The following is a 17,817-nucleotide window of genomic DNA, read 5'->3' on the forward strand; positions in this document are numbered from 1 at the left end:
GTCCCTTTCAAACCACACAGCATACAAATTTAAACAGGCAGATCTTCCTCTTCAGTTTTTCTTTTCATGTTTTATTTATTGTTGGTTTATATTTCATAAGGGCAATTTGTGGTGCTGTGCTCATCGGGGATAGGTCCATTATGCAATGGTAAGGTATTGCCATCTCTTAACATGAACAAGAAATCTGGTTATATCAGACAACATCTCTGTTTAAATAATAATCCTCTTAACTGAAAACCTGTTACTGGGATAATGTAATAAAAAGAATGAAGTTTACATACTTCATTGTAAAATTAGAATGAGGTGGTTTGTTCCCTTTGCATAAGGCACAACATGTTGTGATGCTGTCTGCACTGGGGTGTGTGGGTGGGATGTTCAGAATCACTCTGTGTTGGCCTAACTTTGCTAACCTGAAACTATTAACTTCCATGGGAGCAGACTTAGGCCAGCACGGAGTGCTTTTGCAAAGCCCAGCCCACATGACTAAGGACCACTGTCAGGTAACCTAAAGAAGGAGTTTACTACTAACAGCTTAAATTATAATTGACAATTTAAAAAAAATTACCTTTCACTTTTCACCACTCAGGAGGGTTGTTCAGCTTTTGCATTTCACTCAGTTTCTAGTTAGCTCTATTTCTGACTCAGGTACCGTTGCAAATACTATTGACTGAAAGCTTCCAACTTTGCAAGGGAGTGTTCGCATTTTTTAAAAAAAACACCCTGTAAATACGAACAACCTTTCTGTATGAAATAATGAAAAGAGTTACAATTAAACTAATCTGAATGTTGAGTTCTTCACTGATGTTAGCTCTTTAATATTTGAAAGTTCTACAACTTAAGCAGCCATTAGAAATCATAGCCTATGTTTTCAGGAGTCCAGTGCACATCCAGCAGGTTAGGTCCAAAACAGTGACCAGGCAGCAGAGGAAAGGAGAGCTCTTCAGTTAAACTTTGCTACTGAGCTGACTGAGCTGTATTCCACTGGAGAAGGAAACCTTATGTCCTTCACTACCTGAGAATGCTGGATGCCAACTGTAGTCCTTGGCAGCACTGCCTGTGATTTTTACTGGCTACTTGATGCTTTGGAACTTTAAATATGTTTGCATTATATATAAGCATTATGGAGCCCTATCTTACCCTTATTGAAGTCAATGGCAAAATTTCCATTGGCTTCAGTGGGAGCAGAATCATGCATTGTGGTGGCAAAAAGCCAATTCAGAGTTTGACGAATGGGAAGAGAATTGTTATTTATTATGATGCATGTCCTACTGCAGTTTCACTGTAATCTCACTGAGTCAGTACAACAGTGGAGTCTGTTACTGTTTTAATCTTCCTCATTTACTTATTTTAATTTTTTCAAGTGACCCACTAAGGCACACCATGACAATGTTGGGAAGCCCCATGATCATAGCATCTTTCTTTATCCAATCCCTTCCCTGCTGCTTGTTTTCTTTATTCATGGTAGCTCATCTCAAGACTAGACTGCGAGCTCTCTAGGGCAGGGGCCTTGTCTTGCGCGTCTTTGGGTGCTGTAAAATAACAAACTATAACCTCTTCAATGTCAGTCCTGGAACAGGATTCCCTGTGACCATTTCAGGAAGGCTAGGTCATGCCATCAGAAAGACTCCCTGGTGACGCTGTAGTCCCAGCCTGCTCAGTAAGTCTGTCTTTGTGCTCTGTGCTAACAGAACTCAGGATGGTGAGTTTTTTAATATTGTAAATATGTATTGCTCTATAAAGAAACACTAGGCAACACAGAGCCAAATGAGATGGTGTGGATGCTGCTAGGTGTTTTTTGGCCAAATCCTAGCTAATGTTAAATGAGCATGGCTGCACTGAAGTCACTGGAGCTATGCTGTTTTATGCTATCTGAGGCTCTGGTCCTTTATTCTCTAGTTTCTGCAAAGACTATTTGTTTTTAAGTAAGATTGCACACTATTCAGTTAATTTAATTAATAATGCTATCTTATACTACTAGAGTGTCTGTCTTCACTCCAAAGATGTCAAGTGTCAGAGGGCTAGCTGTGTTAGTCTGAATCTGTAAAAAGCGGCAATGGGTCCTGTGGCACCTTATAGACTAACAGACATATTGGAGCATATGCTTTCATGGGTGAATACTCAGACATGCATCTGACGAAGTGAGTATTCATCCCTAAAGCTTATGCTCCAATACTTCTGTTAGTCTATAACAGGTCCCCAACGCAGTGCCCATGGCTGCATCTAAAAGTGACTGCATCCTGGCTGGTGGTCGAGCATCCGCCGAAATTTGGCAGCATTTCAGTGGTGACGCCTCTGGATGATGCCGCTTGCCACCGACAAGCGGCGTGATTGCCAAATTTCAGCGGCATTTTGGCAGATGCTCGACTGCTGCCACAGTCCGGTTGGGGACCACTGGTCTATAAGGTGCCACAGGACTCTACTGCTTTTCACTCCAAAGGGTCTCAACGTGTTTTGTAACCAAAATGGCATACAAAAGTAAATCACCCATAACTGAAAAGTAGGTTGAAAAGTGGGATGAAAAGTAGCAGCTGTTTAATAGAGCACAAAATTTTAAGAAACTGAATATCATATCCACCTGAAACTGCAGGAAGTATTCAGAGATGTAGAATGTAATCACCCGAATCATAACCACTGGATTTAGCACTGCAACTCTTATAGGAGGTGCTGTGGGAATCTTAATTACTGTAAGAGGTCAAGGCCTTAATTTTATATCTCACCTGAAAGATGTCACCTCTAGCAGCACAACTGCTCCTAACATTATGCTGGGACGTTGGTTCAGTATTGATGTAGAGAGAAGAGTGCCACCAACTGAATCACGCATACCACTTACTGCACCATCCATGGAGATGGCCTCTCCAAGTGCTTGCTGGATTAAAAACCTGGATAATTTGAGACTGCCAGAATCACCACCCAAAATGGTATTTTTGATGGTAGGATCACTAGTACTAAATTACATTATAAGCTCTTGGAGGCATGAACCATATCTTCCATCCTGCTTGTTCTGTAAAGCACCAAACACACTTCTGGGCCTGTAAACAGGATAAATGATATATTGTGTTGAAATTTCAGTAGTATGGTGGCTATATCTAAAACCTTCAGTTTTAAATTTTAATTTGTAGACACCCTAATAGTGAGTGTCTCCTTAAACCTTCCTGAGATCCATGAATTTTCACTAGTTTTCGTGTGAGACTGAGTAATGTACATGTTCTCTTTCTTACTGTTAGCTGGCAATACACTATGTAATCATGTGGTTCTATATAGGCAATTGGTAGTGAGGTTAAACGGGATGCAGTTTATAGTGTAACATTCCTCAAATACTTACAGTTGGACTTGCCTATCTACCGAGTAGCATCTCCATCTCTGGGAAGCATACGGGTGTGCTGCTCTGACAGTGAAAGAAACACTTGAGCTTTGCAGTAGAACTATACTAAATTTGCTGCTAGGTGTACTATATTGTGGAACTAAATCCAAGTGCACAAGTATGGGATTAATTTTCTTTTATTAGCACTTGCATCAGTTTGTTCTGTACCCTGACACACACTCACTAGATTGCCTTGCCGCTGTGCTGGGGTTGTCTGGTTACACTGCAGTGGTTTTATTTAACAAGGAAACCCTTGTTCTCAGACATCTTAGCAAGGTAAAGTAATAAGTCGGGCCCCCCAAAATCTTGATTTTAAAAATTAATGCAGGTTGGGTCCTTGTTGTTTGACTTGTGGTGATGGTGGAACCTTTATAGTTCATGTTTGCAAGCATTTCTTTGCAGCCATGAGTACTGGAAACTTTAATTGTATTTTTTAATGAAAGCTGAGATTCTTATGTAATCACATCAAGCCAGGAGCTGGGACTTAAGAAAAACACTTCATGTCATGAGACTCATGATAAAATATTGAATTCTGGCAACATTGTAATCTGTGAACCAAAAAGCCAAGAATAAAAACACAACATAGATTCCATTCCTTTAATTAACTGCATGCTTTAAAAATGAAAACCTGTATATGTTTTCACTTTGATTCACTTACATTGTTACTAGCCCAAGGCTGGGGGATGCTATATGGGAATCAGGCTGTGAAAATAAGCAGTGTGCCATTGCTGTCAATGGTGAGTGTAATGCAAGATGTAAACAAACAGCATTACTGGTGACTAATTTAGATTTTATGATATCTGAGTTTGAATCACTTCATTACTGTTAATGTCAAAAGTTTGACTCCATGGTTGAGTCCCTTCTGAACACTTCCATGAGACCCACAAGGCATAAGCCAACAGTAATCATTAATGAAAACCTCTGTACTTTCCAGGTTATCCAGTCTTTTATGCTTATGAGTTCTTTGGGGCAGGGACTGTCTTTGTGTTTGATTCTATACTGTTCACAAAAAAAGTTTTTGACTTAACAAATGAGAGGATGGATATTTTGCCCCAAATATGATTTTTACCTTCTAGCGAAGCCTGGTTACTTGAGTTGCAGTTTATAATACACATGCAACTCTTAGCTCTTCCCAGGATGGGATGAGTGCTTGACCTTTCAGCAACTCCTCCCCTTCTCCTACTCCCTACCCTTTTTCTATCACCACACATGCACAAAAGTGCATTCCAATCGCTGCTAGAGGCTGATATCATCCTTTCCCGTTTTCCTCTTTGTTTCTGTACTACTCTTTTCCTTCCTTCCTTCCTTCCCTTTCTTTTCAGTGCTGTTTATCTCCTTGTGCTAAGTAGAATGGAGGATCTAACAGGTCTTCTCCCTATTGTTTAAAATTTTTATTACAGTAATACCCAGAGGCCCCGATCAGGATCAGGACTGCATTGTAGTAGGTACTCTACAACCACAAGCACAGTTGTCTCCAAAGTAATTGCAATGTAAAACGATATAGGGAGTGTTTCATTGTTTTGATACTTGATATATTTGTTACTAAGTGCCACCTATCCCCTTTTGGCATGACAGGAAATGTTTAGGAGGGATTAGATGGAGGAGAGGGCGTTACAGATCAATTAAAAGAGGACTGTCTAACATCTCTGATCCCTTCCCTTTCTTCGTGGTACTCCTGTATGCATTCTCCGCTGCTGCCCTACAAACAGTTTGGCTCATTGAGTGATGGCCCTGACTTTAGGGTATCCCAGTCAATCAGGAACTCATACTATGGTAATGGGGGCATGTAAGTTCCTAGTTAGATACCTTCTCTCTTCAGAGTATTTGCATACTGCAGTTCTATTAATTCAAATGAAATGTGCCTCTTCTGTTTAGCATTTGAAATCATGCTAGTGTCAACCATGATTACACATGGTTGTTTCTAGCACCCTTTACCGGGTGGGTTGAGACTTTCATCTGGAAAAACTATGCCCTGAACATGAATTTTATAGCGTGGGGAATGAGGAGGGAAACTCTTCCCACACTTATCAGGAACTGGTATAAGCAACAGCCATAATTATTGCTAGCCTAGTGTTCATCACTGGATGCCCATGGCCTATCAATGAATTGCAGGGATGGAAGGAAAATAAACACAGATGTGGCAACTAACAGAACATCAGTGCAACTGATATACACTCCTACTCACAAGTGACTTTCAAATCAAATCATTGAGGATTCCCATACTTAATGTGTCCCTGATTTTCCCATTACATTGACTCAATTTATAGGTAGAGAGCTTCCCCCTAACCCTCCACTTTCTAGCTCTGCAAAGTTAGCTTGACTTGTAGAATCAATTTGGGCTTTTTTCCCCCTTCTCTTCCATCAAAACCTATAATAAAGGCCTGGCAGGCCAAATTATGACCTCATGTCACCTATGCAACCTCTTTATCGTCAGTGTAACACAGATGTAACTGACTGGAACTTAGTAAACAATTCTGTTGGTATCACACACGGTAGAATAGAATCCAGTGTGTTCTGCCTGAGCTTTATCAGCAGCAGCTCCACACACAACAAGTCTGCTGAGTAAGAAAGTGACATTTTTATAGTCACTTTTCAGAGTAACTAGTTTAAAAAAAAAATTATTGCACATCTCTAGGTCACTAGTTTTCATATAATATCAGCGTTGTGAAGATCTGTGAAGAAATAGCAAAACCCATCACTCAAAATTCATATAGACACCCCTGGGAAACTAGAATCGGGAAAGGTTGGAAATGTACACCTGCGTTTTGGTCAGGAACTGTCTTTAATCTGTCTGTACAGTGCCTGATGCGATGGAGTTCTGATCTGTGACTAGGGCTCCTAGATCTTATAGTAATATAAATAATTAATAATAAAAGTCTACAGCCCATGAATGATCACATGCTTGTGGGCTATGTTAGTATCTTTTAGTCCATTTTTCTAACCCCATGTTCTCCAGTTATTCTTCTGGCAACCATCATTGGCGACAGAGGATTTAAAGTTCTAACTTGAGACTTTTCACCGGCATCAGTAACTTGATCCATTCTGCAAAGATCTTTGGCTTCAACCAGCTTCTCTTCTCCGGTGATGCCAGGCAACTGGAAGCAGTAATTAAAAAAATTAGGCCACTTGGCTTTCTATATATAGCAGCACTTCTGATCCCAAGAAACGAGAACTCTCATGCAGTCTGTTTTTAGCTGTCAGTGTTTGTAAATTAATATTGATGCTAGTCTTAAGTAATTCTTTTAAATGTCTTAGTATTTTTCCCTAGCTGTTCCCAGCTTTATTTTAAAATAGTAGTTTAAAAAAACACCCTGTCTGTACCTCAGTCTCTTCTGCTTTCTTCTTCATCAGAATGCTAAGTTGACCAGGGTTCCCTCCGCTGAAGGGCATCATATTCTTAGAATGCACCTGACTTGCATCAAAGTCAGTCTGGTTTTGATGTCAGCCAGAAGGACTAATTTCAGCTTTGGGATCCTGTGTACACCATTTCTTATAAATTACACATGAAGCTCTCTGCATATTGCAGAGATTTAAAAAGATGAAATCAATTAAATTTTCATTGACGGGGGGAGTAGAAGGGGGGAAAAGGCAGAGATCCAATGACTGGTGGAAGAAGTAAAATGTGAAAACCAGAAAGAATTTAATTGTATGGCAGATGTTAAAGCAGTTTATAAAGTTTAGTCTTTCCATTTTGTTTCATCATTCACCCATTTAATAAAATAATCTAGTTTAGCCAACATCTCAGTATACAGCTGAAAAGCTAAAGAGCAGTAAATATTTACTGTCACTAGGAGGCTTACAGATCTGGCGTGTGTGTGTGCGCGCATGCGTGCGCCTTCCCAGTAAAAATGTGTGAGCTGATTTTCAGAGGTTCTGATCACCCACAATTCCCACTGTTTCAGTGGGACCTGTGAGTATTCAGTACCTCTGAAAATCAAATTATTGGATTTTTTTCTACATAGAGAAATTCTAAGGTTCCAGTATCAAAGATTAAGCTTTGAAACAGCATGATCTGTTCCATGTTTTTTCAGTCTGGAAGTCACAACCATCCTCCCTTTCTATGTGTCTGTCTTTGTCGGAAGGAGATCCTAAAACTGTATGCAAAAGGTTGAAAACCACTGATCTATTCAGGAGCTTATTACCACACCCATCACTGTGGAATCAGTGCACTTTCCATAATGCATTAAGCAATGTGACTAGCATCTTTGAGGACAGAGTTGGGGACTGAGCCTCAGGACTCCTGCATTTCCAACTCTGCCGCTGATTCACTACTTCACCTCTAAGTATATTAATCTGTAAACAGAATGCAATAATTCTTACCTCACAAGAGACAAGAAGGAAGGTCCAGTGGTTAGGACACTAGCAGGGGCGGCTCCAGGCCCTAGTACACCCAGCGCGTGCTTGGGGCAGCAAGCCGTGGGGGGCGCTCTGCCAGCACCGTGAGGGCGGCAGGCAGGCTGCCTTTGGCAGCTTGCCTGAGGAGGGTCTGCTTGTCCCGCAGCTTCAGCAGACCTCCCTCAGGTGTGCCTGTGGAGGGTCCACTGGTCCCGCGACTTCGGAGGACCCGCGAGAGGTCCGCTGAAGCCGCAGGACCAGTGGACCCTCAACAGGCAAGCCGCCGAAGGCAGCCTGCCTGCCGTGCTTGGGGCGGCAAAATGCCTAGAGTCACCCCTGGACACTAGTCTGAAACTTAGAAAACCTAGGCTCAGTTCCCTATTCCAACGCAGATTTCCTTTGTCATTTAGTCTCTCTGTGCCTCAGTTCCCCAGCCGTGGTAAAATGGTAATAATAGCACTTCGCTCCCTCACAGGGGTTTTGTGAAGGGTGGGCATTTGATTCCTTACATTGATAGGTTAAATATACTAGGTGCTCAGATACTACTGTAATGAGGGTCAGATAACTGCATAAGGTAGAAAGGTTCAGATTTACTGTTACTTAACATTGGTAAAGCATTTGAGATCTGCAGGTGAAATGTACTTTAGACATTGAAAATGCTGTTACAAGTTTGTGGTTAGATTCTTAAGTGGCTACTCTTTATTTCAGCCTGTTTTTCAGACTCTCAAGATTTAATCCTATCATTTGTTTACCCTGGGGTTGTACCTAAGGGTGTCAAGAGAGCAGTGTAGTCATAGTGCAGGATAAATGGATACATTGCTCTGTCTATGCTCATTACTGTCTTTCCTTCTGGGTCTGACTTTTTTGAAATTTCTCCCAGACATTTTGTGTAGTCCTTTTATGTCTTCAATGAGTTCTGTGCTTCCAAATCTGTAGGTCGACACCAAGGAGTTCTGAATTTTGAGTTAAATTCTCAACTTAATGAATTTATGATTTTGGTTTATGTTAATAGTAATAACGTGACTAAATCGTGCTTCAGAAATATACATCCAAGTTAGCACCCAGTGTTTTTTCTCCTCAGGTACTAGTTGCTCCAGTAGTCTTCCAAGAGAAGAAACTGGGTTACTAATGAAAGAGAAAATCAGAGTAGATTAAGCATCTGAGATACTTGTATTCCATAACTTTTAGTGGCCTGATCTAGCAAAGTGCTTAGCACTCTGCACTCCCACTAAATTCTCACTGAGCTGAGGTACCTTGTAAGATAGGCTTATTTGTCTCTATATAGGAGAAGGAAAAGGGTGAAATGTCATCTCTGGATTGTTGCTTCTGCACCTTAATAATTCAGGGTTTGTATCAGATGATGTGTCCAGAGGAAGCTGTTTTATAATGTGTGTGTATACCTTTCTCTGTTTTTTTACAGGCCACTGTCATGAAAGAAACCCTGATGGCAGCCATGACAAGCAGAAGTACTTTGGTGATCCCCAAGAGTCTGTAATAACAGCTGAGGAAGAAAGCTCTGAGGGAGATATAGAAGAAGATCCAGAAGCCTTTGTTCAGAGTTCAACAGGAGACCCTACCTCCCTGAGACTGGAAAGTAAGTCAGCCTTGGAATTTCGGTGCATGTTTGGACAATGAGCCACTTTCTACACTTCAAGCCTGGCTTCCTTTTCAAAAGAGCTGTTTTGCTTCCTATAGATGTGCTCTCCAGTTTTGCTTGCCTCAAGGATGAAACACCTATGACAAGACATAAGAGAGCTATTTCTTAATTCAGTTGATTTCTTATTTGATCTTTCGAGTCCGTCGCAAATGGCAGACAAAGGTGCTGCAGACCAAGGCTATAACTGAGTTTTTTACCTCTCAAGTGCTTCATTTCTTTTAGTTTTGTGTGGGCAAAAACAGAGCCTGTATACAATACTCTCACTTACTGGAACATGACTTGTTTCTCAAACGGCTGCTCCTCCCAAAGTGAAATAATAAGAAAACCTTTAAGAAGTTATAAAGTTTTTTAAAATAATGTGTGAAGCATCTTTGATACATTCTGCCTCTTTAATGCAAGTTTTACTAGGGGTATACTGTATAAGGCCTTAAAGCAATCGCCTGCATGACACACAAGTTAGAGAATTATGTACATTAATATTTAACGCCCTTCAGATTTTGAGAGCCTCGGACAGCAATACTGGTGAGTTTTCCCCCCGTTTACTTTCCCTAATGAAACACAGTAGTAATGAGGTAAACGCCTGTGTAACAGGGTTGGAACTCACCACCTGGTGCCTCCCGCTGGTGACTCTGGGAATTAGCTCTGTCCAGTGGAGCGCTCCCTCCTTGTGGTCTCCTGTCCGTCATCTCACCCTCAGTTGGCATCTCTGGACCCGCGTTGCTCCATGCTTGGCAGCGTCCTCTTCAGGACCACTGCCCTCCGGCAGTGCCCTTTAGTCCATCCACACCCCCTTCCAGGATGGAGGGGCGGGGGATAGTTGATCAGCAGTCTCTCTATGGCCCAGCCACCATGTCCAACCACACACCCCAAAGTCTAATCCCTCTTGTCAGGGATCCAGCATAGTCTATGATGGCTGCTCCCTATGGCCGATGGCTGGGTGTACTGCAAGGAGGAAGGAGGGGACCCAGGCCTGCCCTCTACTCTGGGTCCCGGTCCAGGGACCCTCTGGCAGCAGCCTTGTTGTCCTCCTTCTCTCCCTTCGTCTGTCTGCTTCCCTGGGCCATTTCCCCTATGGCACCTTGCACTCGCTAGACCCTTCCCTTCAGGGCCGGCAGCCTGGCGGGCTACAGGCTAGAGCTCCCTTTTGCTCTCGAAGCCTGGCCAGTACTGCGCTGTCCGCAAGGCTAGTCTCCCACCTTTGGAGACTGACCTTCCCCTCTCAAAGGCCTGGGAAAGACTGACTGCCCTCTTCCTGGGCAGCCTTCTTATAGGGCTGAGCCTGGCCCTGATTGGCTCACAATAAGCCCTTCTTTAATTGGCTCCCTGTCTCACAGGCGCCCTGGCCTGCTGCAGCCCACACTCTCAGCGAGTGGGGTAGTCGCCCCACTAAATGCTGAAATAGATAACATTTCACTGTGTGGCACTTGAAAACTTCTTATTTCATCACCTTATTCCTGTTAACAGTTTTACAGGGAGAGAGAGGGAAGAGAAACAAGTAACCTTTAAAACTGATCATATTTTGTTCCTCACTCTTCTTCCTCAAGCCTAACAGCAAAAAGCATTAGGTCACAAGTAAAAGCCCAGAGAGTAGGGTATTGTCCAGATTTAAGGATACTATTTCCTAGAAGACACTGTTGATTTGTATACCCATCTCATGCGCACCTTGATAATTCCTGAATCAACTGTACTAGATAAAAGTGAAGAGAGGAAGACAGAGTTGGTAAGATCAGGACATGGAAAGGTTTACTCCATGTCAGTGCTCAAGCTCAGAAAGCTACAGAGAAGCAGCTATCTTCCCACTGAAACAAAGAGAATTTGTCATGGACAGGGAGAAGAAGAATGTGAATTGATCTAGAGTTGCCCTCTTTTGAATCAGCAATCGATGAAGCATCATTATGGGAAGACCTATGTTTTCATAAAGACTTTCCAATAGCTTCTGTCCAGTGAGCGAGCAGTGATCTTCCTATTCTATACTTCTGATTTTGAAAAAATAAATGAGAAACTGGTACTGAGAGCACAACTGTCATGGTCATAGCAAGGTCTACATTTCACCTAAGCCTTGTTTGCTTATGTCACTTTGCAGAGTTCTTTGTGTGAATGCATGTGTTCATGGCGAGGAAGGGGATTTAGTCAAATGAAATATTTCAGTTCTGTTTGTTAAAACAAAATATTGTCATCAATCCAGCTTTCATGAACAGCCCTATAATAACAAATCAACTCAGCAACTCAACAGTTTTTAAGAACTTTAACAAGCCAGGATGTTTGAAGAAAATCAGTTTTCTGGCTCTCAACAGGTAGAAATGGTGATTTTTAAAAATTGTAGGAAGTGCCTTGCTTGAATAATCCATGGTGTTTACTTTTTTTAATTTAAGGTCTTAGATGGTCTGTATCATATTTGCACAGGTAGAAGACTTGAGGCATAGAATAGTGATATCCCTTTGTACTGCCTTTTGGTACTATTGTAACACATAATTTTGGTGACACTTATTGACATTTCGTTTCAGACACAGTTGTTGCAGAAAGCAATGACTCAGAAGGGATGGAGACTTTGAGAGATGCTCAGATGTCTGAAGAGATGTTGGCCTTGGTGGACGAGTTTGAAAATTCCTGGTCTCTTGAAGCCTTTGAGGGGGCACTGGAGGTGAAAGGTCGTCGGATGGACTTGCAGGGAATCCGGGTTCTAAAGACAGGTTCTCAGAATGGACTGGCTAGCTCCTGTTTTGGAGATTGTGGAGAGGATGATGAAGCTGAATGGGTAAGAGCACTCATTTGCAAGATATAGTTTAGTAGTATTCATAAATCATATCCTAATTTACCATGACTGTAACAATGTTGATTTGAAGGGAGGCTGACCAGTTCAGCCTGGAATGCAGAGTCTTTAAACTCTAGGTCACCAGTCTTTCCTGGGTTGTAAATGACCAAAAGACATGACCACCTGGGAGCTGGTGGTTGGCCTGTGAGAAATAAATTGGTAGTTTCAGTCCACCTCCTAACAGACAAAACTGCCACCAGCATTGTTACTAATGTATATCTTTATTGGTAGCAAAGAGGCCAAGTATTGAATGAACCATGGAGCCTGAGTACACCTCTTATCTTTGGGGCAGTCGAGGCCCTCCTAGACAAGGGTTGAGTCTCACTGCTGGTGAATGGGAATGAAATTTGCACTGCATTGTGTAGGTAGAGGATTTCATTCTTCTGTGCTCTCAGATCTGGCACTTACCACAACTGAATTCATTTTGATAAATACATTCATAAATTTAGAGAGACAAGGCAGCTGAAGTAACTTTTATCAGAGCTACTACTGCGATGAGAGAGCAGCTTTTGAGCTCCACAAAACTCTTCTTTAGGTATTTTTCTGACCTCAAGAAGAGCTCTATCAAATGTTAAAGCTTGTCTCTTTCGCAAACAGAAGTTGATCCAATAAAATATTTTCACCACCGTCTCTCACATACTGTGGGACCATGACAACAACATGAAAAACATTAATAAACAATTGTCTTTTTTTTTAAAAAAAAATCTACCTTGATGCATTCAAAAAACTAAAAAACAAAATGCTATTCTGCTTTAACTGACCTTGGACTTTTATCCCCCCAATGGCAAATTAGTGTAAAAGGAAGGGTACAATATTAACTGAAAGGTCTAGTTAGTATGAAGATACCTGATGTCCATTTTGATGATGCTAAAAACAGAACAAAAAGTAAAGTGTTCCAGTTCTGTAGCAATTAAATGGACTTTCTCTCTCACATGCTGTCATGGTATATTTCCCCAATCTGAACCTTAGAGTCCAAAAGTTGGGGTACCAGCATGAATTCCTCTAAGCTTAATTACCAGCTTAGATCTGATAAGCTGCCACCAATCAGGAATTCCAGTACCTGATACACTCTGGTCCCCCCAAAACCTTCCCTGGGGACCCCCAAGATCCAGACCCCCTGGATCTTAACACAAGGAGAGTAAACCCCTTTCCTCACCGTTGCCTTTCCTAGGATTTCCCTCCCTGGGTTACCCTGGAAGATTACTGTGATTCAAACTCCTTGAATCTTAAAACAGGGAGGAATGTCCCTCCCCCCCTTTCTCCCTCACCCAGAGGCAAAACAGATTAAAGCTCCGTGAATCTAAAACAAAGGGATTCCCCCTTCTCCCCTCCCTCCCTGTTAAGTACAGACTCAATTCCCTTGAGCCTCAACAAGGGGGAAAAATCAGACAGGTCTTAAAAGCAAAACTTTTAATAAAAAGAAAGAAAAAAGTAAAAGGTGTCTCTGTACTTTAGATGGTAAAAGTTACAAGGTCTGTCAGCTTATAGAAACTGGAGAAAAAGCCTCCTCCAACGGAAATACAATTTAAAATACTTCCAGCAAACTACACATTTGCAAATACAGAAACAATCAAAAGACTATAACTGCCTTTCTTACTAAAATACTCACTATAAAAGACTGTAGCAGGGAGATTGGCAAGAAAACTGGTTGCCCGTCTAGTCCCTTCCAGGACCCAGAGAGAACAAAACAAAACACCCAAAAAACACAAATAAAGGCTTCCCTCCACCGAGATTTGAAAGTATCTTGTCTCCTGATTGGTCCCATGGTCAGGTGTTTGGTTCCCTGTTTGTTAACCCTTTACCGGTAAAAGAGACATTAACCCTTAACTATCTGTTTATGACACATGCACAAGTGAAATACATTAGAGGATTCATGTGTGCAGTATGGTATTATTTATCAGTTACCCCTACCAATGTTATTCTTTTACAGATCACATTCCAGGTCAAACGTTTAAAGAAACCAAAAGCAGAAAGCTTGGATCTTCAAGAGCCTCCTGGGAGAAATGGAGAGGAAGGAGTTAATGTAGAAGATGAAAACCTTTACCAAATGGCACTGGAGATCAGTGGCCCAAAGATACCATCCCCTGGACCAGCAGGTAAATTAATGTTGTCAGGGAATGCAAATCCCTCAGTGCCTCACATTCCATAGTATTAATACATCAAATGGATAATAGTGAGATTCTAGAGGTATATTTTGGTTTATATGAATAAGTGGCACAATTAGAATTCTATTCTATAAAAATTCTTCAAAGAGCCCCTATTTCTAGAGTACAGTTGTGTTTTATATAGCACCTTTCACCTCAGCTGTTTCCTAAAACGCTTTTGGGGGTTAAATGAAAAATATGAGAGAGAAAAACTGAGAGGAGAAAAAGCAAGGGAGGAAAGATGTTTTGGGGCAATATTTGAATGAAGCCAGAGATATAATGAGGTGGAGAAAGTGGTGGTGGTAGTAATAGTAGTATTTACCTGGTGTCATTGAAGTGCAGAGCATTTTTGTATGTTCAGACACAGTATGAGATACATTTTATATAATGAACGATGCCTGCCCCAAGGACTTCACTCTGAGACAAAAATCAAATGTGGTCCCAGTCACAGAGTAGTGCCGAGTTTTTATTTTTACTATATTTTCTTTGATGATGGCCTGAAACAATGACTAGACATCTGTTCCAAATGGCAGGAATTGCAGAAGAGAAGACTTTTGTGCCAACTGAGGTGAAGTAAAGTGAAGAGAGAAATTGAGGTTGTGCTAGGGAGCAGAGAGAATGCAGGAGGAAAATAGAAAGAAGCAAGATCTATAAGATAGGCTTGACCCAAGTGTGAAGATGCGCATCCACCACAGGAGGCATCAGTGGTACTCTGCACATGCTGGAATCCGAAGCTCCTGGAGTCTCGGGATGCCGTAGAAGAGAGAGTTCAAATAGTCAAGTTGAGATGAAGTGGAGGTATGGGGAGGATTTCAGCAGACCTGTAGTCTAGAGAGTCTTGTACTTGGGTAGTGTTGCAAAGTTGATGCTAGACACATTGGTTTTTTCAAGCAAAGGGCTGTCTTATTGCAACAAATTTTAGTCAGCGACCAGTTAAAAGGTGGAATGGCAGAGTAAGGGGCATAGCTACAGTTATGAGTTTGAGTCTAATTCAATCTCAGACTTAAAGGCCACCTCCAGTTCACCCAGCTGCAAAATGCGTACCTGATCCATTGGACTAGGACAGTCCAAGTAGTTGGACATGATGCTGGCCACATCACTCCATAGTGTACTGCTTGCTGTGAAACCGACATGCCTGGACCATGTCGTGTCAATGAGCCATTGGCTCAGGGAAACTTTTTGACTTTGACCAGTTCGGTTGGATTTGACCTTGTGACTTAGGAGGCCACTTTGAAGGTTCTAATATGCACCTTTTAGTAAGCTCCCATTTTAGCAGTTGGAAGACTTGGATTTGTTAAATATTCAAACAGTAAAGATTACTTGAGGCTAAGCAGGTTGGAAATTGGATCGTACCTGTAACCTTACACTCTCCCATAATGCTGAGCTCACAAATACTATCTAGCTGTCTCGATCTTAGGTATTTGTATGGTATCCATTACAGTAGTATCTGAGCATCTCATATTCTTTAATGTATTTATCCTCTCAATATGCTGTGAGGTAGGAAGTACTATTTATCCCCATTTTACAGATGGAAAGCTGAAGCACAGAGAGGCAAAGTGACATGCACGAGGTCACGAAGGAATCTGTGCTAGATTAGGGAAATAAGCTCAGATGTCCCATGTATGAGGCTAGCTCCCTAACCAGTAGACCATCCTTTCTCCTGTTATATATTATCATTCCTCAGTGAGATGATCACTACCACTTCCAGCAGGGGGGCTCAGAAATGCCCATGTGAACTACTGAATACTTAAGAGTGAAATGCATTCCACAGTACTGACATGCTGAGAAACGATTACCCTGGCATGAATTTTCCCAGTGACACACTTAAGTACAACTTCCTTTAACGGGCCTCTAATCAAAGTGTTTTCTATGAGTTGATGTAATAGATTTATTTTAATTTTGCAAAAATAAAGGGAAGTACTTTCATGCAGCAAGGCATCCCCTGGAAAATATCCCACCCTCTTCTACCCTCTAACTTCACCACCTCAGCCAAGCTTCACAATCATCATAGCTGTGAACAATATTAAATTGTTTAAAACGTATACTGTGTATATATCTATATAATATATAGTTTTTTGTCTGGTGGAAAAAAATTACATTAATTCTTATTGGGAAATTGCATTTTTCAGGAACATAACTACAATGTTAAGTGAGCAGTTACTGTAGAAATAGATCTTGAAATGCTGCCTAGGCAATGTATTTAGCTCTTTGCTTGCTTGCTTTTTTTTTCTGCATAGTATTGTTGATGTTATTAAGCACTAATAGTTAGAACCATATAGAACCAGCATAGTTAGCCTCTTGCTGAGCTTCTAAAATATTTTTCTGCTTATACACTCCACTTGTTTTGAAACTGCCATGCGAGAGACCATATTGACTGGTGGCTAAACAGGAAATCTGAAATCTTAGAGCCTGATCCAAAATGCACTGAAGTCAGTGAAAAGACTTCAGTGGGGTTTGGCCCATTTGTCTTATTCCTTACTTTTTCACTGATCTTCTGCATAACCATGGACAAAGTATCTCCCTGCCTCCATTTACTCATCTGTAAAATGGGAAGAATAATATTTACCTAATGGGCAGTTCTGAGATTTAATTTCTTAATGATTTCTAAGGTACTCCTAGATCCGCAAGCAAGACTCTCTGTAAAAATTCTCTTCCATCATGATCAGTAATAGTGTTATTCCCTGAAAAATATTGACATTATTCCATCTCACCCTGAAACAAAAAGAACAGAGGCTATAATAGTCAAAAAATATTTGTATTGATTCTGGAAGCAGTTGCAGAACTGACAAGGAAAGCTCAGCAACTCCTTGGTAATTTAATAATTTACCTCAAGAAACTCCACGTGCAGAAATGCAGGTAACACATTGCTTTTTTGTGTGTAACCCAGAGAATAATTATTCTTAAACTACAGATGTGGAAAAGTGTTAATAAAAAGGTTTTTAAACATACACATTGCAGCCTGTCATGTCCTATTTAGGCTTGGATCCTGCAATCAGATCACCATAGGCAGACCTCTGGGCCCCACACATGCCTCTGCATTTGTAAAATGGTGTGTAAATCTGATGCTTTATACATCATCAAAAATCTTTGTAGCTTGTTTTGGTTTTTTTTTAAGATAATTCCTTGTATTGCCTGCTTCTTTCTAGGGCAAAAGCGTGACTATCGCAGCCTGGGCTGGCCAAGTCCTGATGAGTGTTTGAAACTCCGCAGGGTGGAGTTCACTACTGTAGCCAGCACATGGCTAGCTGTTTCTGCTAAAAACATTGAGTGAGTATCATGCATGTGAACTTAATCAAGTGATCGGGGTAGGGTGGCTGTATGGTCTTATTATGTACATGTGCCAAACATCTTAGTTGCCTGCTAAAGCAAAGGGCAACTCTACTATGGCGTCAGCCAATCTAGATACCACCTGTATGGTACTCCACCCAGGGAAGTGAGTCTTTAACATGGAGCCAACATCAGGGCTGGGGACTGTGACAGCCCCTTTGTTCTTTGATTTGAGTGTGTC

The 17,817-nt window shown here is 41.4% G+C and overlaps 1 protein-coding gene across 3 annotated transcripts in view; it reads left to right on the plus strand.

Annotated features, from left to right (window-relative positions):
* The window catches only part of TTC17 (tetratricopeptide repeat domain 17), an 85,823-nt gene that overhangs the window by 56,390 nt on the left and 11,616 nt on the right, over positions 1-17,817 (plus strand). For all 3 annotated transcript variants that reach the window (XM_050955237.1, XM_050955239.1, XM_050955238.1), the window contains exons 17-20: positions 9,117-9,290; positions 11,858-12,108; positions 14,096-14,261; positions 17,456-17,576. In XM_050955237.1, the coding sequence (XP_050811194.1) occupies positions 9,117-9,290; positions 11,858-12,108; positions 14,096-14,261; positions 17,456-17,576 (712 nt within the window). The remainder of the gene's footprint in view (positions 1-9,116; positions 9,291-11,857; positions 12,109-14,095; positions 14,262-17,455; positions 17,577-17,817) is intronic.

The sequence above is a fragment of the Gopherus flavomarginatus genome, chromosome 5, assembly GCF_025201925.1.
Source record: "Gopherus flavomarginatus isolate rGopFla2 chromosome 5, rGopFla2.mat.asm, whole genome shotgun sequence".
Classification (NCBI taxonomy): Eukaryota; Metazoa; Chordata; order Testudines; family Testudinidae; genus Gopherus; species Gopherus flavomarginatus.